The 25,512-nt window shown below is 36.0% G+C and overlaps 2 protein-coding genes across 4 annotated transcripts in view; both read left to right on the plus strand.

The window, feature by feature from the left end:
- Positions 1-2,029, plus strand: part of hnrnpul1l (heterogeneous nuclear ribonucleoprotein U-like 1 like) — a 34,100-nt gene extending 32,071 nt beyond the window's left edge. For both annotated transcript variants that reach the window (XM_084115829.1, XM_084115830.1), the window contains one exon: positions 1,005-2,029. In XM_084115829.1, coding sequence (XP_083971955.1) covers positions 1,005-1,133 — 129 coding nt within the window. In that variant the 3' untranslated portion in view covers positions 1,134-2,029. The remainder of the gene's footprint in view (positions 1-1,004) is intronic.
- A 4,666-nt stretch (positions 2,030-6,695) lies between these two features.
- On the plus strand, positions 6,696-23,968 carry LOC311084048 (uncharacterized protein; the record flags this gene model as incomplete). Of its 2 annotated transcripts, XM_084115886.1 has the most annotated exons (12): positions 6,696-6,742; positions 7,844-9,249; positions 10,553-11,133; positions 11,258-11,325; positions 11,411-11,625; positions 11,787-12,028; positions 12,104-12,247; positions 19,393-19,552; positions 19,742-19,783; positions 19,983-20,018; positions 20,171-20,450; positions 23,419-23,968. In XM_084115886.1, exons 1-11 carry the CDS (start codon positions 6,738-6,740, stop codon positions 20,434-20,436), a joined length of 3,165 nt encoding a protein of 1,054 aa, XP_083972012.1. In that variant the 5' UTR covers positions 6,696-6,737. The 2 variants fall into 2 exon arrangements, with proteins under 2 accessions (XP_083972012.1, XP_083972013.1); XM_084115887.1 differs by lacking the exon at positions 23,419-23,968 and having other exon boundaries at positions 10,574-11,133; positions 20,171-20,436.
- Between the last annotated feature and the right edge of the window lie 1,544 nt (positions 23,969-25,512).

A 25,512-nucleotide genomic window follows, 5' to 3' on the forward strand; every position in this document is an offset into this window, starting at 1 on the left:
ATGATTACTTTATTAAATGCATCTGTGTTGTCTTATGTCAAATACTGTAATTTAATGAATTACTTCAATCAGAATACTAAAACATAACTTTATCAACATCAACAGAAGCCATCTTTACACAGCAAAGATGGAGCAGAAGCTGCAACTGATATGGCATGTTTATTTACACAGACTGTTTAATACTGTTCATGTATTTACACTGCAATTGCCTAAATAAAATAGTCTATATATAAATTATAAAAATGTATTACATATATGAATATAGTCAGTTTTAAATTATATTGTTGATTAATTGAATAGATGATGTTTTTGCATTTGGGTAAACGGCACGTCATATTCTTGTAGGCTACAGACAAAATCTAAGAACCATTTATGAATTAGTTTTGTAGAAATTAGAAAATCAAGACTTCATATTGGATGTTTTCGTAGCTTGAAGCAAAAACTGTTAATCAAATGGAATAAATTAAATACAGAAAGCGAGCAATGTAAATTCCCTATCACTGAAGTGGTCCATGCCTTCAGTCTAGAGCAAGTTTAAACTCTTATTACAGTAATTACATTAGTTATCACACTACAAAGTGAACCTCTTACTTGCAGAATTCAGTCGTTGAGAGCACACACTGATCAAAACAGCCTTTTCAGCGGTGACTAATCTAAACGCCTTTGATTGACAATTGCATTCATAGCTCAACAGAAAGGTTTGTAATTGGTTATAATGCTCAATGCTGCAAAGACATGTAAAAAGAAATCTGATGCAACATGAGCAGATCTAAATGTAACACCACAGTTGACAGTTTCATTCATTTTCACATTTCTCTTCAATCTCGACAGCCATAAAAAGATTTAGTATATTTGTGCTAGGGCATTTTTTCTTAAATTTGGTGGGCATTTTTGTTTATTTTGGTGCAGTTTTTGATGTCCCTGTTAATTTCTGCCCTGCAAGGCACTGTTTAGTATTGTGTTGTTGATGCATGCATTTTTATACATTGTATTACTTCCCTCAGTACGCTCAGCAGTGGCAGCAGTACTACCAGAACCAGAGCCAGTGGAACCAGTACTACAACCAATACGGCAATTACGGCAACTACCAGCAGGGCGCCCAAGGCAGCCAGGGTGCTCAGGGAACACAGTAGTAGCATCGCAGCCGCTTCAGACGGCCCATTCCCCAAGCAGCATTCCTCATGCCTTTTTTGTGATCCTTCCCAGTCTTTCCCCTTTTTTTCCCCTGCTCTCTGTAAAAGTTTATTCTCTCCCTATTTATGCCAACCTTAAAGGTAGCCACATTTCTGTGGCCCTCCATTGCTCTTTTTGAGTTTTGGTAGCAAGTATCCCTTTTTAGATCTTCTATCTACTTAATATTTGTTTACATGCTTGATCTTTTTTTTTTTTTCTTTTTTTTTCTGTGTACTTGTAGATGAGAGATTTGACTTTTGAATTTAGTAATGTGTGGTTTAGTCCGCTCCAAAAAGCTCACACACTATGATGTGCTTGAATGTTTCAAAATAGAGCAGGAGAAATTTATCGAGGAAGCTCTGCACGCTTAGATTTACATCTGATGTATAGAGAGAGAGAGAGAGAGGCAGGGTGTTTCTGTGTTCCAATAGTTTTACCACTGATTTTATTTTATTTTTTATCTTGTATGATTAAAGAACCACATTTTTGCAGTAGATGGTTATGGGTATTGTTCTGTATGATCATATGCCTGTATGTACACATTGATGTAAGACCATGTAACACTTTTGTCTAGATACATCATATTGGAAATTTTAATAATCTAAATCTTGAATAACAATTTTCTGACGTCTCAAACCTGTGAAGGTTATCATTTTCCTTTTTATATAGCATTTTTAAAATGACTGATTGGTCTGATGCACATCTATTCCCATGTTGCAAATTAGTAATGATCCAAAATAGTTCCTTGTGTGGATATGTTTTTACCTTGTCTTGTCTGTAAAGCAGTATCTACATATGGTTTTGTGTAAAATCAAAATGCATTATTTTGTATTTGAGAATATAATCAGAAGAACCATCCTGTGTTCTGTGTTTTTGTACAAATTAAGAATATGTGAAAGCTAAAACAACCCTAAATCTGTCCGAAACCCAGCTTTAAATGTGGAATGATGAAGTTTGACAAAAAAAAAAAAAAATCATTAAAGGGGTGGTATAATGCCCTTTTCACAAGATGTAAAATAAATCTCTGATGTCCCCAGAGTGTGTATGTGAAGTTTTAGCTCAAAATACCCACAGATAATTTTATATAGCATTTTAAAGTTGTCACTTTTTGAGGGTGAGCAAAAACGCACCTTTTTGTGTCTGTACCTTTAAATTCAAATGAGCTGCTGCTCCCGGCACAGAGGGCGGAGCTTCAAGAGCTTGTGTCCTTTTACCTCACACATGCACTGAAAATGTCGAAAACTTCCTTTTATGTTCAAACCAGAGTCAGAACCAAAGCTGGAGAGACTCAAGAAGAAGTGACAACATTCATTTCTGAATGGTTAGTTGATGATTTTATGTAGCTTATGTGTCATCATCTTCTAGTCATTGATTAGCATATTCATTATCAAGATAATTTATAAATTATCCTATCCCCTCCGGGGGCAGGATTTATGTAAATATTAGGGTTTTTAACCTGGGAGGAATGTCATGTAGTCCCTACCAGCCGTTTGTTGTAGTCCTTAAAATACAATTTCTTTAAAGTGCCCGTATAATGGATTTTTGAAAATGATCTTTCATGTAGTGTGTAACATAGTTCTAAGTGAATGAAAACATCCTGCAAAGTTTTAAATCTGAAAGTGCACCATATAAAAAGTTAATGTCTTTCAAAAGTAAGACTCTGAGTCAATGAAATGAATTGTTTTTCAAACGAGTCCTAAGCCGTTTCGTTGTGACGTCAATACGAAACATTAGCATATTGCCCGCCCACTTATTGCGCGCGCAGACACCAGGGAAAACTTGAACCTCAAACACTGCCTCTGATTCCTGTGGATATTGGATAGCATCATGTCGAAAAGACGGCGCTGTGCTCTATAATGTGACGGTAAAGCCAGTTTATTTATTTTTTCACTGCTAAAGGACGAGCATGTGAAGAGTCAGTGGTTAAAATTCATCTTTACCACGATATCACTGCAGTATAATCCTAAAGTTTTACTGTGTTCCCTTTATTTTACTGACGACTGCTTCTCAAATCTCAGAGTTCAATGCAGGATTCGCAAACCACTTGCTCTTAAAAGATGGTGTTCAAAATACTTAGTTTTGAGTTTTATATTGTGTAGGTCTCCTACTAACTGGTTAGGGTAAGTGTACCCTTTAAGCCCACTTTCAACTCTGAAGTCAAATTAAAAAAAGAGAAAATGATATTTTGTGCTGCTTATTATTTTAACCAATCCAGTGATTTATTACTTCCCTGGCATTTTTTATTGCATACCAATCACATTTGGCAATGTTGAGTTAGCCCCACCCATGTGCATGTTGTCTCAGGGGACCTCACACAAAGTCACCCCAAAACTTTGGTGTTTCGGGACCCTTCAGAAATCAACACATTTCTGCAATTTTCAGCCATTTCTTTGGTAACTACATTGATATTATGTCAAATAAGAGATAAATGTATTGTTTTTTGTGTATGAACAAATAGTACTTTATCATTTTATATTATTTTCCTTTAAATGGAAAGATGAGTTTTATTAACTTGCGTTCAAAGCTAATCTCTAGGTCAAACCATTAGCCTTACAGAAAGATAGACTGCCAAAGAATTAAGCATGTGAACTGCAAACAATAAATGTTTTGTGATTCATTTTACATTCATCTACAAATAAATACATCATAAATTGTTTTGTAGAGGAGATAATTTTTTTAAATTAACTTTTTTTTAAGATGGGCTTAAATGGTACAGCGCCACAAAACGCATGCAAACTAGAGCCAACACAAGCTAACCTTGAATGAAAAAAACGTAACATTTCTCAATGTGGGCACAATGAAAATTACTGTGATACTAGTCCACAGTATATTTAAGCTCCATGCATGTATTTGTAAACATATCTTACATTTTTAAAGGAAAACATTGTCTTTTTTCACCATTACTCACTGTGGAACCATTTAAGCCCACCTTATGTATTTCAATGAGGAATCCCTCTAAGTGCAAACAAGCTGAGTTAAGGCTTGAGATTCTGGGCATGGAGAGGTCCCCAGAGGGACCCTACATTCCCCATAGTCCTGAGCCCCTGGGACCGTCCGGCACTTCTTGTCTAGCTTTGTCTGGGCAAAACTCGGGACCCAACCCAAGCCGAGTTGGGGCTCTGGACTCCGGGCATGGAGGGGTCACCCAGTGGGCCCCCTATGCAGTGTTATTGAGCCCTAACTCGGCTTTCTTCCCAATATATGGTCACTTCCTGTGGAACTTTGATTGGGCATAACTCTAGAATCAAGCCGACCTAAGGCTGCATACTCCCGGTGTGGGGGCCCACTAGGAGGCCCCCCTAAGCCTAGAGTATGGAGCCCCGACTCGGCTTCCTTCCCGAGATACACCCGGTCAAACTTCCAGCTTGACTCCAGCTACAATTCCAGTCAAGCCGACTTTAAGTTTAAGTTCCACCTTTGACCAGGCATAACTCGGGAGCCAAGCTGGCTTAAGGATCCAGACTCCTGGTGTGGGGGGCCCACTAGGAGCCCCCCCTAAGCCCAGAGTATGGAGCCCTAACTCGGCTTGGCTCCCGAGATACACCCGGTCAAACTTCCAGCTTGACTCCAGCTACAACTCCAGTCAAGCCGACTTAAAGCTCCAGACCACCGGCCACTAACACCTACCCATCCCACCCAGGGCTCTAATCAAACATTAGCAGAAGGATTTTTTTTATTCTTCCCTGTCACTGAATAAATATATTGATGTTTTACTTCTTTAAAATCAATAAAAAAAATTATATTTTGTGAATCAATGATGATGTGGGCTTATTTGGAACACATGCGGGCTTAAATGGTGCCAAAAGTACCAATTAAGCCCATGCCAGACTTCTGACTTTATTCCTAAATTATCTTAATTTTATATTCTAAAATGTACATCAACTAATTAATACAATTTCAAATGAGAGATTAATCTTGCATTTTAACAAATTATTTTTCTTATAAACTATGTCAATATCTATGAAAAAAACATTATTACTGTCTCACTGAAATACTTCTGCTAATCAGTTGTGGGCCACTATTACCTACACCATTACACTATTACCAATAACTGTAGGTATTAATGCAGATTGTCTGTCGTTCTCACTACTTTGAGGAAAGATTAAGCATGGAGCAAGATTTGTTTTACTGACGTTTATGTTACAGTCATTCACGCTAGAGCTCGACTAATGTATGCACTGTTATTGATACAGTTTCCACAAGTTCACCACAATAAATTAGAAACATACTCGGTAAATAAATATCGTACAAGTACAACTAAAATAATTGGTTTGTTGATGGACATGCACTTGTTAATGCTGATGGTGAGGAATTACAGTTGCAACATCTCATAATGTACCTCAAACTGAGTAGTGTATCACTGAGAAACGTCCTGCTCGAGTCGTCCTTGCGCTGGAGGTTCGTGTTGAATACTAGTTCTTCCAATGTTTCATCATTGGACTCGCACTCGGATTTATATGGTAAAATCGATGTAATTTTTTGTTACTGTGTTTAGTTTATGGTGTAGGAAGCCTCAGGACAGCTGATGTTGTAGTGGGCAATTGATGTTGAAAAGACATCAAATTGATGTCAAAATCAACGTAAAAAAAATTGTCAAATATGCAAATCAAATTGACGTCAAAACCAATCCATGACAATGATTTGATGTAATCTGAATGTCAAACATATTGACCTGCATATAGGCTACATAAACCAATTTCATGTTGCAACTGTGAGTATTAACTTTCTCTTTTCACCTAATTACCACTGGAAGACACTGCCTTTCAAACTGACCTTAAAATGACATGCAGTATCTTGATCAAGTCTTGACTAACTTTTGACGCCAAATTGATATCAAGGTGCCCACTGGGAAGTCTGTTGTGATTGGTCTACCACATACAGCGTGTGTGTCGAAAACAAAAACACCCATGAGCTGTCTTGCCAATCAGAGCAGATTGCTCGCGGAAAGCAGGGATTTAGAGAGATTGATTCAAATGAGAATCATTGAAAATCTGGTGATGTGCAAATGTATATTATGAGAAAATGAAATAGTTTTTTGACCTTTGATGCATGTAAACTTGTTGTAGGAGACTCCAAAACAACATTAGGAAACTTTAAAATAGCATAAAAGGGGCGCTTTAAAAGAAAATATCTTCCTTTGCTTTGAATTTTGAGCACTGTAACTTTGCAGATGTTGTTTATGCTCAAACAGCAACATTACACACTAACTAAAGTTAGAAAAGCGAAATCATAATCAACCGGTAAAACAAAAAATAATTTTGGATGATGTATTGACTCATTGTAACAAAGTTATATTGTAGGCTAAGTCAACAAAAAAAGGTAGTGCTGTGCGCCTCAAACCTGAAAAACGCGTTCTGTGTGGGTAAAAACCTTTAAGGTTGCCAAGCCCCGTTCTCAACTCCTCCCTACCGGTGGAGACAAAGTTCCTACATCTGTATGTGTACAGGTTTAACCACACCGGGCCTAAGCGAAACAAGCTTCAAACTTATTTGATAACACTCCACCAGAACGTCCTGCTCCATTTGTATTTTCATGATTGGATACTTACTGAAGATGGGCACAAAATGAGGTGGGTTTGTTTGTTGTATTAATGTTGAAATAAATGTTTTAGGAATGGTATGCATCATGGAAACAAGCCCAGACACAAAGCTGCGTCTTTGAAAATGAATTGTTAAACCTTTTTTTTTTTTTTTAGACGAGCTCATAGTGTAATTATGAACGCGTTTAGATTTTTTTTATATCCTGCAAGTGGTTACACAAGCTATATAAACAATATTATTTCAACCATGCTCTATAGAGCTCGGGCGTAGACGTTATGGAATGATGCATTGTGGGTAACGCCATTTTAGAGGCAACGCAGAAGCGTTCGGAATAAAGTAATAGCGTAGCCGACCGGTCTCCACCGGCACAGAGAAAGAAAGAGAAAAAGTTATGGGCCGTGACAAAAAAAGTTGGCTATACCGTATACTTACAAACTTAATAATGAAGCCAAACAACGCTACTTAAAAAAACAAATTAGATTATAGGCGAATCGATCCCTATGAATAAAGTCTGGAGTAGGCTAATACCAAGCCTCAGTTTCCCTGATATTTTCCTACCTGGTCTGTAGGAACAGTGTGTGTGTGTATTTGTGTGTGTGTCTCCTCCCAGAAACAGCCGTTTCAGCATAGTTTTTTTTACAGTAGCCTACGTGTACTTACAGCACTCACACATAAGAAAGTACTGGGTAATATAAGGTAACTACATGGGTTAAGGTTAGGTTCAGGGTTAGTACCTAGTTATTACACAGTTATTGTAATCACTATAATAAGTATAAGCCCTATACATGTGTAACATGACTGTAAAATAAAGTGCTACTGAAATTTCTGTAACACTTTATTTTACAGTGTCATTGTTACAATTGTTTCATGTGGTTACTATAGTAATTACTATAAATTGTGCATAATTACATGCAACTAACCTTAACCAAACCCTATATGCAGTACATAGTTAACTATTATTATTACACTGTAACATGGACACCTTAAAATAAAGTAACCAAAATTTATTCAGTGCTTTAGTGGTTCACACCGTGTGCACACTGTGACATGCTGCTACAAAACTACAGTGCATGACTCATTTAAATAGAATGTTTTTAAGTCATTCGTCTCAGCTTTTCTTCTTTTTTCAGTGTTGAAGGTGTTTTAAAAACCAAACTGCTTCAGCAGGAGTGCCATTTTACTTGGTCTCTAAGAGAAGAAGACTTTGTTCTCTGTGATATACTGAATCGTCTGGAGGAACAGATTCGGTTGGAGTTGGAATCTGACGAGGCGAGAGTAACACGATCTTACAGCAGCTTTGGATTTGTTCAGTATCTTTATGGCAACCATCAGGAAGCACTCGCAGATCTGCAGAAATCTGTGCAGCTCGCAAAGGAATACTACAAAGACAGTGATGAAGTTCTTATTGTTACCTATGGGGACCTTGCCTGGTTGCATTATCATATGAATGATTTTCCTACATGTCAAGAGTACTTGAGAGAGTTAGAGAGGATCCATAGAAAATGTTCTGAAGGGTTCACTCATACTGTTGAGGTACTCAGAGAAAAGGGTTGGGCTTTTCTTAAATTCTCTCAAAAATACTACAATGCTGCAAAGGAATGCTTTAGACTGGCCCTTGAAATGAACCCTGATGACAGTGATTTAAATACAGGCTATGCGATTGCCATGCATCGCACGACTAATGAGACCTCTGACCCTTCAGACTCGCCAACAATAAAACAGCTCAAACGAGCTATTGAGCTTAATCCAGATGAGGCTTTTCTATTAGTGTTGCTAGCACTGAGAATGCTGCATTACAGAGATGATAGGAAGACGTTCGAAACTGCTTTGAAGAAGGTGATTGTGGCGCTGGTGATGTCCCCTGAAAACCCACATGTCACAAGATATGCAGCAAAATTTTGCCGCCAATTAGGAAACTTGGACGCTGCCATTTATCTACTGAAAGAAGCCCTGCAGGCTACCCCAAACTCAGCCTTTATACACCATCAGTTGGCTATATGTTTCAAATACAAAATAAATGTCCTGGAAAAGAATAGGGCACCTGGTAAAACAGAGTTTGATGTTAAAGAGTCAAATGAGCAATACCTGAAACTGTGCATCCATCATTTGGAGAGAACGATTTCCCTCAAGCCTGCTTTCGTTATTGCCATGGCAGATTTAGCACTGCATTACGGACAGCTTGACAGCTTAAAAGCTGAGAGACTTTTTGAAGAAGCATTTAAAATGGCTAATAGTGATAAGCAACACTTACCGGCAGTTCATTGTTTTTATGGCCAATACCAGCTCTACACCAAAAGATCTGAACAACTGGCCATCTATCATTTCATGCAAGGTCTGAGGCTGCAGCCGAATTCAGAGCAAGGCAGGTTTTGTGAGGAGAACCTGAAGAAGGTGATTGAACATCGTATTAAAAGGGTGAAAAACCCGAATGACAGCGAGGTGTGTGCTATACAAGGATTCATTCATGAAGTGAAGAATGAAAAACTCAAGGCTGAAGAGTTTTATGAGAGAGCCCTAACAAGTGGGCTTGATTTCGGTAAATATTTTATACGTTTGTATGCTGTTTTATTTATTAAGAGGTTGGAGTATTTGAAATACAGTGGTCTTCACGTAAAATGTAGGTTTGGGAGGAGCCTAAACATTCAGTCCTGTCAATCATCATTACGAGCGTATTATATAAGCACACCACATCATCTCATTGACAAATTCTTCCCTATATACAGTATATCTTTACACAAAAGCAAGGCATAGGCTATGACTTGTCAATATTTCAGATAGAATCTTGGAGTTCAAGTATTTAATAATGAATTAATGGATTTAGTAAAAATTATATTAGACATCTTGAACATTTATGTTAAAATTCTTATGATCCATTAACTATTGATTAAGAATGTTGCCATGTGTTGTATGAATGTTTTAAACCAACATTTTTACATTTCTTAAAGAAATGTGTAGTTTTCCAAATTTTGGCTACCATGATCACATTTTTCCTGCTGTAAAGTGTTTGATTAGTTGATGGCTTTCTGAATGAATGGCTTCTAAACTGAGATCGTCAGATAATAAGCTCAAAGTGTGTAGTGTTATATATATTGAAAAAAAATAAACGGTTTAAATAAATATTCTTGAATGTCCTGGAACATCACAACATTTTACTATTTATGACAGGACAGGACAACAATATTCAACAATATTGCGATTCAACAATATAGAAACTCTTCTGTTACATCCATTTTTGACCAAAGATTATTTCATAGACTACACCATCTTTTGTGGAATTTACAATGCGGAATTTATTGGTTCCTTGATTAATAAAGTTTAGTTGTTGTAATTTCTTCAGACAAAAAACAGCATATATTTACAAAATAATTCAACTGTTTTCTCATTCCTCCATTAAATTTTGTCCAGGTCAAACCTAAAAAAAATACTCTCTTTTAAAGAAGCCATTGTCCTGAATCATTTTTTCAGTAGGCCTATTTATTATTGCTAAATCCATTTATTCAAGATCTTTAAACATGATGGGACTGTAAAATATAGGCCTATTGTTTAATAAGACTGACCTAAGACTGAAGATTACATGTTAGGAGTCATTAAAGCAAAAAATCAAAAGTAATAAAACATTATCACTGTTTTAGGAAAGCATGCAGTGTATGCAAATTTAATGTAATTTAGGCATTTACATTAACATAGTCATTTTTTTAACATAGTTTTATGATGCCATCTGTAGTTATTTGTCACTGGTCATATTTCCTATGTGGAATTAAGAGATTCATTTTCCTATAAAAAAGCATTTTAAATAAGCCTCAGTAATGTGCCATTTTTACAAATGTTGTTTTTCTTAGGTGACAGCTGTCTTTTTACAGAGATGAGGATTTGGCTCATGAGTTTCAGTGAAACAGAAAAATCCATTCTAAACCGGATTTTTGATGGAGGAAGTTATGATGAAGTTGACAGTGGTAGGCTTAAGAGTTTCAAAGGTTCAATGAACAAGAAGATTGTGCACTTGGTTGATATTGATATTTGCAATGCCAAGAGGATTCTTAGATGGGAAAATCTGACTCCTGGACCTCATGCCATTCTGCTTACATTTGTTCTGCATGCTGGCCAATTCACAGACCAGACCAAAGAGGTTCTTGAAAATTTAGAGTTTCTTGGAGAGAAATTTTGGAATCACGTCGTTGTAGTATTTACAGAGGGAGACTGTAGTATAAACGAATATACTGGATCTCAAAGAAGCGTATTGGAGTGGCTTCGTGAAAAATGTGGACACAAAACCTACATCTGTGGCTCTGAACCAGAAATTACAGAAAGGATAGAGCTTTCAGAGAGGATACAGAGGATGATCAGGAGAAATAAATCAATGCATCTGGTATTACCAGAAATTTCAGATGGAGATACTCAGTCCCCTTCAGACATTTTGAGGGTAAGTCACTGATTAATTTCTTTTAAGATGATATCTTTGCAGATGCAAATGTGGTTTTATAATTTAATTATTTCTAATTTACAATATAATTACAATGTTCTTAAGCACGTTTTATTTTTCACAGAAGCTAGATGTAAAAGATGATACGTTCACTCCCGAGGTCATCTGTCAGGAGGGGCAAAGTAAATACAGGTATCTGTACTCTATCTGCAAACAGGTGAAGTAAGCTAATTAGTGTGTCCGTTTGCATTCATATTTGATATTTTCTTTGAAATAGGTTACAGAGCAGCCATGCAGGCTGGTTCCATTGTGAGATTACAAAGCTTGGTTTTAACATGAAGGGGGAAGGGGAGGTGCTGTACAACACTGTTCTTCAGGACAGCGACTGTCCAGTCCCTGCCAACCATTACCAAGCAGGACCCCTGTATGATATCAAATGTGTTCGGGGTGAGCTGTCTCAACTCAGTCTACCTCACTGTGAGACCTCCATTGGTGAGTTGGCAATCTTACGAACATTATGAGAGATACTGAATGTAATCTGTGAATAATGCAAAGTCCAAAAAAATAAACAAAATATATAAATATAACTTATTTAAATTTACTAAATGTGAAGGACGTAGCAAAAAATGAAATGTTTTCTTTAATTATTTCAGCGGATGCCTACCACTTCATGTCCGCTGTACATTACTCTAATCAGATTATTGACATTCTGAAACCTCAGAATATCACAGGCACACATGTTACAGTGAGCATCCCAGGAACATCAAAGTTTTTACTTTTGAAAACACAAAACTGGTTTACGTCTAAGATATGTGGCCAAGTGATGCTGTTCTACATAAAGAAAATACATAGGCTGCACGTGTTTCTACAACCACGCAATGTGGACCCCAGAGAAGTATGTTTTTGTGTTCATTTTTCACCTTATTTTGGCTGACTTTATAAACAAATGACATTTTCTCTGTTTTTTCAGGTGAGAAAATGTAATGAAGATTATACACCAATCCAGTCAGCTTGTGAATGCATGCTCACATATAACTGTGAATACAGCATGTCCTGTGATCCTGTTGAGGAACATGAACTTTCAGAGAGGCCAGTATCAACGATACAACCGTCGGTCAGTATGATTTAGAATAAGAATAAGGCATGGTGAACATGACAATGATTTCATTAATTGATGTGAGATTTCTCAAAGCTTTTTTTTTCTTTTACATTTTCTAATGAATCATGGGGGAATCATGTATCAAATAGTTTATATACAATTACAACCCCATTTCCTATAAAAGGAGCATTTCAGTCTTTGCAAGCAAAGATGGGTTATAACTCTAATAGGGATGGGACGGTATGAAAATTTTATATCACGATTATAGTGACCAAAATTATCGCGATTATCAATATTATCACGGTTTTGTTAAAACGAGATGAAAGTTTTTCAAAAAGAGTTGATGATCACACTGAAGACATTTCAAGAAGTTTAATATTTGAAAATCAACAAACAACAAATAAAACAAGCAGCTCTATGCACTTTTTAAAGCAAGATTCTATTATGTGGTATTTCCTTCCTTATAATGACGGTCGTCAATAGCAATGCATTATAACACCGCGCACATCCATTGTAACGGCCGCCTAGTGTTAAGTAGTGTTCATGACATGAATGTTGATGTGCCTTTAAGATAACTTCTTCTATGGCGTACGTTATTGTATGTATGCTGTTTTTATGTGAGCGCGCACGCACAGTGAGAGTGAGATTGCTCGCGCAAAGAGGAAGATGACCTCTACTGCTGACCGTTGTTTTATTATAATGTGTTTACTTCCACTTTGATTTGTAGCGTGTTTTAGAGTGTTTTATTTTCCCTTTTAACATTCGCTCTTCGACATGTATGTGAAGTGTGCGCTTAACTGAGAGAAAACATCTATAAAAGTCTCGTGGAACTAACAGTTAATTTGCACTGTCTTGTATCTGGGTAACGTTAGTATTCAAACTCTCTGACAGACGTTACACCATGATCACAATGGACGCGCTCTCTCGTTTCATTCAAATACAACTTGCCGTCTTGCGTCTCCGTTTTTAATTGTATTTTAAAATTAAATCAGAGTTGATTTATTGTTTACAGAGTTTGATAATATTGTTGTGATGATCATCTTGTCTGAACGATTGTTTTGTACGCTGTAATGGATTTATAAACAGGTAAGATTTAAAACATTAATCTCAATTCAATGTCCCCGTAATTATGTGCTAAAAAAAATCGGTGTAATAAGTGTATAATGAATATAAATTATTATCCCTTAAATGTCACATAGTCTTGTTTGAACTTGTTCGTTCGTCTTTGGCTCAAAGCCACTTGCTGCGAACTTTTCTTTGCGGAAGCTTCACGTTTATTTCAAGTGATTGATATAAAATAGTTCAACTTAAAACAACATTTTATGCCCAATTATTTCCTAGTAGTTTTGGTATTGAGGTCAAAGTTAACTTGCCTTGCGTTCGCTATACAACAGTGGGTAATGGTCACACAAGACGACTCGGCTACTTTCTTGTGCATGTTAGAGCTGACAGGGTGACCATCCTCGATTAAGTTTCCCTCAGGATTTTTGTTAAAGCCAAAATATGACCACACCTCAGAATTGGTTCTCTTAAAAGGCAGAAAAATCTCCCGAGCACGGTCACTGCCTTCCGCAATTCCTTCTTGAATAAAAAAAAACAACAACATTGCGCGCTGCGCCTGCATCAGACTGTTGCTGGCTGAACAGGATCTAAAATCGCGATAATCAAACACGGTTTTAATGATAATTAAATTTTAAACGATATTACTAACCGTCAGTGCATTTTATCGTGGTTTATAGTGAAACCGGTAATCGTCCCATCCCTAAACTCTAACCAGGGGCGTTTCCAGCATTTAAGGACATCCGGGGCTTAGCCCAGCCCATTTAATGTAAATACAGGGATCACTCGAAGAGTTTTTTTTTTATTACAGTAACAATTTACTTTCACAGGGTTCCCACACCTTGGTTAACTTCATTATTTTTGTGGGTGGAGCCTGGTACCCCTAGGGGGGTCCGGGGGCATGCTCCCCCGTAAGAAAATTTTGTACATTTTAAAGATAAATTCATTAATCTGGTGGACTTTGAGTCACCCGAATCCACTGTTAAAAATAAATAATCCACCCGCAAAACCGCCCATATTCTTTGATTTAGATATCTGCATCTGATCATCACATTACAATTATTCAGATTCTCACTGTTAAGCATGATAATATGGTAACATATCACACTGAAGTAGGCTGATTTAAAATGAACATTTATTTAAAATAAAAGTTCTTCTTTTGGCAAAATTTCATTTCCTTAATAGCCTAAACAGAGGCTTTACTCCCTTCAAGCTTAAATTGTCAGTGTTTCATTACATCACTGCTTGAAAAAACTATTTTTTTTGTACCTTTTATAAAGGGAATCCCCTTTATAAAATTAGATTATTTTTAAATGTTTTTGAATATACAAATAAGGAATGTTGAAAAGAATGACAATTTATGAAACTAAACCGCCAGTAGGAGGCGGCAGACGACCGTGTTAATGAGCGAGTCATTGAGGCATTCATTCAAACGATTCGTTCAAACGGCTGATTTATTCAGAATGAGGCAGTTTATGAATGGTATTTATCTTTGACTCAACCGATTCGTTCAAAACGCCGAATCATTCAGTAATGCAACAAGTGTTGCTGTGAGATGCGCTATGGTTCTGCTGTGATCTTTGTTTGGAACTATTTTCGCTGCTGAAAAACAGAACAAAAACATTGAATTGAACCAGGGTTCGAAATGACTTAGGACTCTTGGGGGGTCCCCTAAAATTTAATTATTAAATTATTAAAAATTTTGAAGACTACCTTGCTACACTATATACTGTAGGCAAAATTATATGGACCAATGTTGAAGGTGGGATAATGGTCTTGGGATGTTTTTCATGGTTTGGGCTAGGCCCAAGTCAAGTCAAGTCAAGTCAAGTGTATTTATATAGCGCTTTTCACAATACAGATTACATCAAAGCAGCTTCACAGCATTAAACCAAAATAACACAACAAGGTTGTTTCTAGTGTAAATTTATTGATTGATAAAATTAATTAATTTAATTGCCCAGTATTGTAGTGGTGTCTGGAGAAGTGGCTATAATCTAACAGGTAAACCTCTAACTCTGGAGCAACAAAGTTACAAGTTATTTTTCTCTCCATGATGCAGGATTCTAAATTAAGAAAAATAATATTAGCTTCCTAGATAGCTTACCAAGCTCTCATGTATACTCATTCATGCTCAAATCACATTCACTTTAATCAACTCACAGACCTGGTTATCTTTCGTAATCACTGACTGGAAAAGTAGGTTGTTATGCTAGCTTTGAATAACTAGTCTAGCTGCTAGGTCTTCTATGGAAGCTTGTTTCCGCCACAGAATAAAACATTTTAAAAGAAAATTGCGACTTTTTATCTCACAATTGCGAGTTTGCAATTCTGAGAAATAAAGTCAGAATTGCGTGTTATAAAGTCAGAATTGTGAGATATAAAGTCAGAATTGCGTGAAATAAAGTCGCAATTGCGTGTTATAAAGTCAGAATTCTGACTTTTTTTCTCGCAATTGCGACTTTAGGCTATATCACGCAATTCTGATTTTATAACACATAATTGCGAGTTTATATCTCGCAATTCTGACATCTTTTCTCAGAATTGTGAGATATAAACTAACAATTGTGATATATATAAAGTCCAATTCTAAGGAAAAAAAGGACTTTTTTTTATTATTATTTTTTTACCTCAGAATAGTTTATATCTCACAATTCTGACTTTATAACACGCAATTCCGACTTTATATCATGCAATTCTGACTTTATATCTCCCAATTGCGTATTATAAAGTCAGAATTGTGAGATATAAACTGAAAAAAAGTCCGAATTTCAAGTATATTTCTCGCAATTGCGGGTTTATATCTTATAACACGCAATTGCGACTTTATATCACGCAATTTTGACTTAATAACACACAATTGCAACTTTATATCACACAATTCTGACTTTATAACCTGCAATTGTGACTTTATATCTCGTAATTCTGAGATAAAAAGTCAGAATTGTAAGATGTAAACTCGCAATTGTGAGGAAAAAAAAGAGTCAGAATTGTGAGATTAAAAAGTCGCAATAACCTTTTTTATTTTTCACTCTGTGGCGGAAGCTTCCATAGTCTGCTGTTAGCTGGCAGATCATTTGGCTTCATACACATAACGTTACAGCTAGCAAGAAACGTTGACAAACGTACTCTTCTAATCATTACACTGGGTATCTAGTTAATGCAACTTTTGATATAGGAACTCGAACTCCTAATATTTTACTATACGCAATTATGGAGATATAAATATAATCGAAGCACTTACAGGATTTTCATTCAGGATTTCACTCTTTGTTTCGTTTTGCCGCGTTCAGCTACAGTGCGTGTCTGCGGGAGCACCACAACAACAATCTGTGACGCTGTATAGGAACTCACTCGGCTAATAGCTGCCCTGATTGCTGCCTCGCGCTAGGAAATAAATTAATTACTGTTATAAATATAAAACGCCACTAAAGACCTAGAATTTTCACAATCATTTTTAATGTTAAAATATATTTGTCGGGGACCCCCCAAAATCCAAAAATAAATACTTATGGGGGGTCCCTAATGACTTATGGAGGGTCCGGGACCCCCCCAGACCCCCCTCATTTCGAACCCTGAATTGAACATTATTGCAATTGTTATGAAATCAGTCTCGGTTTCAATCTTGATGGCATTCAGGAAAACAGCTCTCTGGTCGTGTATAGTCTAGGATATTGTTTCTTAACTATAATATGTTATAAATAACTGCGCGAGCCTCAACAGCATGTTCAGTGTTTTCTTATTACATTTATTTAGAATTGTAATTTAAAGGACGATTAAATAAAATGATGCAGACAAAATTAAAATGCGGCACTGCTTATGACTTGCGTCACAACAAAGCTTCACATTTCAAATCAAAAGCTTCAAATTTGAAAGCTTCCCGCAAAATGCGGGACAGGTGGTCCCCCTTTGGTAATATTAAGCAGGTTTTTGATTTACACACTGTTTAATGTTTGATGATGACCACGTTATTTTATATTTTGAGTGAGTGAGCAATCTTCTATCACTTGTTTCAGCTTCTTCTTCTGTGTTTTTATCCGGAGGAGATTCTGTACTAGAAGATTAGCCAATCGTAATAACTAGTTAAACAAATGCCTACAGACTTTAAGGATAAAAAACTGAATTCTTACCCACTGACTTCTTTCCGAAAAAAACCCAAAGTCTCGTTTGCTTCATTTTTCTTTAATTTTTTCTTTCCTGCTCGCTGACTGTCTCAGTTATTACCTCGGCTCGCACTCTTTGGTTGGACTGTGCTAGCTCCTCCCCTACCTGCTGCATGAGAGGAAGAAACGGAGTAGCCCATAGGCTACCGACAGCAAAGAAATGTATTCTATAGGTTAGATTATTTTTAAGGTCTATTTTTACAGGCTGTGTGCAGTATATGCAAAGCCAAAGCGCAATGAAATAAAGCAACTTATGATTTCGGGGGTTTACATAGGATATTGTCCAGTTTCATATTTGTTCAGGGACAGTCATTACATTCGGGGCTTGACTCAAAACATTCGGGGCTGAAGCCCCGGTAAAATCGGCTGGCGCCGCCCCTGACTCTAACCACTTTGTGCCAAATTTCATGAGAGAATTGTCCAACAATTCAAAAATCACATTTCTAAATGCAAGTTAACAAAGAATTTAGGTCTTTTATAATGTCAAAAGTTTCAGGGAATCCAGAGAAATCTCAGTACATGTAGGGCAAGGCGGGAACCTCTGTTGAATGTGTGTGACCTTTGAGCCCTGAGAAACTGTCATGCTACAGTGTTAAATACAGCCAGATGTGCTCGGGAATACTTAGGAAAACCATTGTCACTTAAAGGGATATTTTAGTTCATCTTCGGAGCACAAACGAAGATCTTTTTGATGAAATCTGAGAGCTCTCTGTCCCTCCATTGAGCGCTACGCAACTACCACTGTGATGCTTTAAAAAGTTCATAAAGAGATCGTAAAACTAATTCATATGAATTGAGTGGTTTAGTCAAAAAAATTCTGAAGAGACTTTATATGATGAACAGATTGAATTTAGGCTTTTATTCACATATATAAACATTCATCAACTTTGCGAGAACCAATGAGGTTCATTCTGGTGTTACGCAGCACGTTTGAGCTTCTGCAAGAGGTTTGTTCTTTTGTGTCAAGCAGGTTCGGTTGAGCTTCTGTTTATGTTTGCTGATCAATGTTTATATGTGAATAAAAACCTCAATTCAATCTGTATATGTGGCTTTATATTTATTATTACAACTACAACAGACCCTCAATATCCCCAAACCCTTGATCATTTCAGCAGCAATATTATGGACCTGTTAAATATCACTATAGTAGTAATGTCTGTATTATGTAACATACGTTGCCTTAATTAAAAATGTTCATTAACTGGAACATTGAGTGATAATATTTCATAATACAATAAATATTGTATTACTTATTGTATTTATTGTATACCTACTTTTGAAACATTCCAGTAATCCCAGTCAATAGGTATTAGAAGTGTAAAGGGGAGACAATTACATTTTAAAGCATCCGTGTGAAAACAAACCTGGAAAGAGACGTGAGGATTTGGGGAGAAAAACAAGAGATTCTTAGTGCATTTCAGTGAATTGTTTATGGTATACATTGTAAATTAAATCGGGACAGCAGACCACAAATGTTTTATTTTTTAATACTGTTACAGCGGAATACAAAGGAAAAAAGAAAACAATCAGGCAGAAATGCAGTGTCTGGAAAGAGCTCTTCCCATAAATATTCTTGTTACCAAGTCACATTAAAATAACAAGCATTATGTTATTCTCTTGACGTCTAAAAATAGAACATGAAGGACATTTTCAGTCAAACTGACGGATAAGGATTATTTGTTACACAACCTTGATTTATTTCAGGCTAATTTTAAGCCTTTAAGCAAATGCCTCTATATCAAAAGGTATCTCTGAGAAATGACCACCTGCTCCTTTAAAATCTCATTTTCAATCTGACAAATATTTTTTTAAGTTAAGACTAAGTATTGTATTTCATTTTAAATCAAATGATACAATTAGCAGTAACAAACAGTTTTTGAGTCTTGTTAAAGTGCCTTTTAATATTTATACTCATTTGACCTTTCTTTCCTTTGTAAGTGCACGAAGCTTCGTTGCACTAAGCAGTGGAAACCTTTCTATCCAACATTCGATATAAAGTTACCAACTGGCGTGATGAATGTGGGATTATGCTTGAAAAAGAAAAAGCACAAGAACGGAGAGGTTAAAGTTGAATGGAGTCTTGACATACCACTGGCAGGTAAATAACATTGGATACTCTTTATATGTTTAATATACATGCTAGACTGCAACAATATGAGCACTGCACAATGTAAAATCTGCATGAATTGTTTAATGATTTTACTCATCATTTAAATCAAGGGATTTATATTTACAGTTAATCTCTAAAGAGCTGAAGTGAAGACATTACCAACTTTTTATCTTACAGACTATACAGCAGAAAACAGCGGACTGACATCAACCAATGAGCGTATGAACATACATTTATCACAAATGTTTAATTTACATTTGCTTTTTTTTACTAGTCCCACTTGTAAGAGCGAGTCATTCATTCGAAACCATTCCAGTCATTCATTAATGGTTTTACTGATTATTTAAATCAAGGGTTTTATATTTACTGTTAATCTCTAAAGACTTGCAAGTGAAGACATTAACTTTTTATCTTACAGCTGAAAACAGCAGACTGAACCTGTCACCCGATGAGCGTAAGCACATAAATTTAACACAATATTATAGCCATTTTATTTACATTTGCATCAGCTGTTTTTGAATCGCAGCGGAACAAAATATTAACTTTATTCTATCTCACAATCATTTGAATATACTATATTATTAATGATTGTTGATTCTTCTACAGGTGTTTCCTTTCTGAAAAGCAATAGAAAAACACTCATCCAAAGGGTGGGAAATGTTAAAGCTATTTTAGATGACCTTGTTGGCATCATTGGAAGCGAACTGTTAAGTGAAATCAAGGCAATGCCAACATCTCAAAGTAAAATGAGGAGCATCTTTGAGATCATAGAAAAACAAGGTTTTTCGTCACAACTGATATTTTTCAACTCGCTTTGTGAAGTCGAAAAGGCTCTTATTGAAGACATAAAAAAGAGAACAGAAAACAGCTAAGGCAACAAATGCATGTAAGATGAACAACAGACTGTAATCATTTATGTTCAAACTCCTGCTATAACATTTTTCAAAAAAATGCTATATTGTCATTGATCAGTGAACCTGACAGTCTTTTAACCCCTTAACTTTCAACTGTTTGAGAATAGATAGATAATAGAATCAAAACTTAATTGGTTGTAATTCAAGAATGCTTTGGAATATACCCACTGCGCAATGTGACGTCGTATTGACGTCATTTTCATGTAATTTTTGGACGTCCAAATTTGGTCCATTGAAGGGGTTGTTTTGTAACGCCAGGCGACGTCTTTTTTCGACGTCTTCCGCACGTCTTTTTTCGACGTCTTCCGCACGTCATTTTTCGACGTCTTCCGCACGTCATTTTTCGACGTCCATCCACAAAAGTTTGTTTACAATAAATCGCGCTCACACACACACACACACACACACACACACACACACACACACACACACACACACACACCTTGGATCACGAGCATCTTGCAGTACATTTAAAATATTTTAAATATAATATTTTAAATATTTTAAAAATTTATTACATTTTAAATATAGCGATTTGGAAACGTGGATGGAGCAGTGAATAGGTTCATTACACAGCAAAATGACACGACAAACTCGCGTTTTGGAAAAGAGCTCTTCATTTGTAAATTAAAAAAATTATAATAATCATGTAAATTTCCTGCACCTGTCATAGACGTCCAAAAAATTACCCAGTTCAGGTCCAATGTTGAACGTAAATATGACGTCCAAGTTGGGTCATGGTTGGACGTCCAAATAGTGGACCTAGTTTGGACGTCGAAAAAAATCACCCAGTTCAAAGGTCCAATGTTGAACGTCAATATGACGTCCAAGTTGGGTCATGGTTGGACGTCCAAATAGTGGACCTAGTTTGGACGTCGAAAAAAATTACCCAGTTCAAAGGTCCAATGTTGAACGTCAATATGACGTCCAAGTTGGGTCATGGTTGGACGTCCAAATAGTGGACCTAGTTTGGACGTCGAAAAAAATTACCCAGTTCAAAGGTCCAATGTTGAACGTCTATATGACGTCCAAGTTGGGTCATGGTTGGACGTCCAAATAGTGGACCTAGTTTGGACGTCGAAAAAAATTACCCAGTTCAAAGGTCCAATGTTGAACGTCTATATGACGTCCAAGTTGGGTCATGGTTGGACGTCCAAATAGTGGACCTAGTTTGGACGTCGAAAAAAATTACCCAGTTCAAAGGTCCAATGTTGAACGTCTATATGACGTCCAAGTTGGGTCATGGTTGGACATCCAAATAGTGGACCTAGTTTGGACGTCGAATAGATGTCCAGAATTGGTCATGGACCGACGGACCCAATATAGACATGATCTGCACGTCTATCCGACGTCCAATGTTTAGTGGGTAGACCTGGCCTTATTTTAACGAAGACACTCAGCAGATTATTGCTGAAGTGAAAGCACTTCAAAAAATGAAAGTATGAAAAAGTATAAGTTTAAATTGACTGTAAATCCAATGTACTGTACTAAATATTTATCATTGTTTATAAAATATATATTTTACAAAATAATTTTTACTATAAAATCAAAGCCATATTTTTAACCAAGTTGTGTTCCAAAATTGAAGTTGATGTCACAAAAGATTTTGTTTAGGCGTAATACCAAATATAGCCACCGGGTGACAAATACATCCATTGAATATTTTTTTGTAATGCATTCTCCTGCAACAAATTAATAAATGTATGTCCAGATATCACTTCTATCACAAAATATGGAACCTTGAGACTCAGATCTTTCCGTCGATATGTGTTTTGTCGAAGACTAGAAGTTTTTATTATAAAGTAGTTAAAATAACTGTTCTAATATGAAACCTGACGACGCCCACTAGGGGAGGAGCCCGCTAAAAGAAATTAGAGTACCGTTACCATGGTAACGCACATCCAATTTCAAAAAGGTTTTAACAGGATGAATTTGGAGTTCGTAAGCTTTCAAATAATACCTTATTTTATGATTACTAAAATATGTGACCTGAAAAAAAGGTGATAAAAAAGAGCGGAACGGTGACAGTTAAGGGGTTAATATTTTGGGGTGTAATGCTACTGCTTTAAAGGGATATTTCACCCAAAAATAGAAATTCTATCATCATTTACTCACCCTCAAGTTGTTCTAAACCTCTATGAGATTCTTTGTTCTGCTGAACACAAAAGAAGATATTTTGCAGGATGTTGGTAACCAAACAGTTGCGGGGCACCATTGACTTCCATAGTATGGAAAAAATATTGAAGTCAGTGGTGCCCCGCAAATATTTGGTTACCAACATTCTTCAAAATATCATCCTTTGTGTTCAGCAGAAAAAAGAAATTTATACAGATCTGGAACAAATTGAGGATGAGTAAATGATGACAAAATTTTCATTTTTAGGTGTAATGTAGATTGTGATGATGGGTTTGTCCAGTACAATCAACTGTTACCTGTAATAATTGCAAGTAATGGGATCATTTCAGAAGTAGAAGTGAAATTTAGAAATCCTATTTTGCTTCAATATAAAAATTTGCTTTTTTTAAATTATAAATGTTGATAAATCATATGTATATCATCTTTGAAATAACAATGTGTAAACTGCTGAGAATGTGTTTTTATAAGCAACTTTGTTCAGATATTTTTGCATTAACATTTGTAATTGAAACAAACAATGTGAAATGAAATATGGTTTATTAATTAAATAATTCTAATTGGCTAAATATATATAAAAAAAAGTTCTTCAATGTTTAATTCATAAATGCAGATGTCCCACTGTACTGAGGATCCTCAAGCCAATAAATTATGTTATGATTTTTTTTAGATAAATATGTTTGACCCTTTTTTGTATTTCCTAACCTTATTTATATTGTTGTTATAGAATATGTAAGCATGTGCATGTTTTTGTGGTATTGTTACATGGTCTGAATGCGATTAAAACAACAACAACTCTATTTCCAGTGTCACCAGGGGCCTGTTTCAATAAGGAGGTTCAACCAACTCTGAGTTAAAACTTGAACTCTGAGTTGACTTACCCTGAGATGGGAAACTCTGAGTTTTTGGTTTCAGAACAGCTGAAATTAGTTAGTTCAATCAACTCTGAGTTGACTGACTCTGAGTTAAGCGTGTGCACCACAACTATAAAAAGCCATTATCAATGGAGCACAGATATTATGAGTCACCATGGCAACAGCGCCAGACAAAAAGAGGTCTGCATATTTCTTCACATTTTAGTTACTGTTATACAGTGATGGGTGTAATTAATTACCAAGTAATCAAAATACTGTAATTTAATTAAAGGGATTACTCTTAATTCTTCTGCAATTTAAAGTTAAATCTGATGCAATTGTATTAGACTATAGAACAATTCTGTATAGGCTATTTAACATACATTTTTAAAAGTTATATTTTTAATTTAACCTTCTCCCTCTACACACTTTGGCCAATTCAATAATAATTCATGCAATTGTATATTGTTTATTTGAAAGCATTAAAAGTGCCGTTTCTTGTCTCTCCTTGTATTGTTCAAGTGTTTAAGGTTGACATGGGATTTAGTAATTAGTAATAAGTAGACCAATAATTTCTAAAGACAGTCATTATTACATTAATCTAATTACACTGTTGAAGATGTCAGTTGTAGTTAGTAATACAAGTAACTTGCCCAACTGTTATAATATCAGAGGTGAAACTGGAAGAACAGTATGTTATTCAACCTAATTTTAATTTTCATGTGGAGCAATCCTGCAGGCATTAAAAGAACATGGCAGCAGCTGAAAATTAAATATAAAAACATAATTCAGTCAAGTAAGGCTTGAGCATATCATGGGTGTAGGCTACCTGACTTTACAAACATGTGACATATGAAATAACTAAAGCATCCAGTGTCTAGCAGTGCAGCAGCATTTTTGGCTGAGGGAATTCCTGGACGGACTTCAGAGCCAGTCCCAAAGATCCAAGGGCCTTCATAAAATGTAAGAGGTTTACACATGTGTTATTTTTTATATAGGCTATTTTTGATATTTCCATTTATTTTAATTTGGGTTAGGATTTTTGTTGGTCCCAATAGATTCTGATGGTAATATCTGTCTTTTGGAGCCTCCTGTCCCAACACTGTAAAAAAAACATTACATCCCCAAGTCAAAAATTTCTAGTGACTGTTAACATTTAAATTTTTCAATTAGTCTGACGTATTATTTCTCATTGAGCCAATGTTAACAGACTATTGCAACAAGAATTGCACTTGGGCCAATTTAAAAATTTAGATGTGACCAGTCACTAGAAAATTTTGACTTGGCTAGGTTAGAATTTTTTTACAGTGAACAGAACCCCAGGCAGTTGTAAGTCGCCTACTCAATACACCAGAAATTATGACAAATAGTGTTATAAAGTGTACTCAACCAAATGCCACAGAGAGGCCTATAATTTTAACATTATGTGTCTACAAATCAAACAATCTACACATTCACATTTTTTCACATTTTTTATGTGGAGTAGCCTATAGAATCTAAGTTTAAATCTAAGTATAAACGGGTATTCTTATCTCTCCCCGCACCCCCAGAGTGTGGAAGAACAGCAGGAGGACGGTCCATCAGCTTCTGTTGCACAGATGAACACAGTTCAGTGATTTCCAGTAAATGCCACAGTTTAATTCTGTAGAATTTGTTTAGAACTACATTATGTAACTCTAATCTACTACTGTGTTTTCAGTTGCCAGTTAAGGAGTTATATAGACTTCATCTTATTTAAAAAAAAAAAATTGCAATATTTTATTTATTAATAAAAGATTCATTTTATTAATAAAAATGTACTGAAAGAATGAACGAGGTGTTTAAACACCACTTCCTCTTTAAAAAAGGGGAGGAGACCGGAAGAAACTCTGGGTTTACTGAAGAAAACCTGCTCCCGACCAGGTTAGGTTCACAGAGTAAGTTACCATGGTAACTGACTCTGAGTATAAGTTACCTCTCTTTCAGAAACAGGCTTGACTTACTCTGCTTTCTCAGGTTTAACATACCTCCCATTCTGAAACAGAAAACTCAGAGTTTCCCTCATTTC

This window comes from Abramis brama (genome assembly GCF_963993115.1).
Source record: "Abramis brama genome assembly, chromosome: 5".
Classification (NCBI taxonomy): domain Eukaryota; kingdom Metazoa; phylum Chordata; class Actinopteri; order Cypriniformes; family Leuciscidae; genus Abramis; species Abramis brama.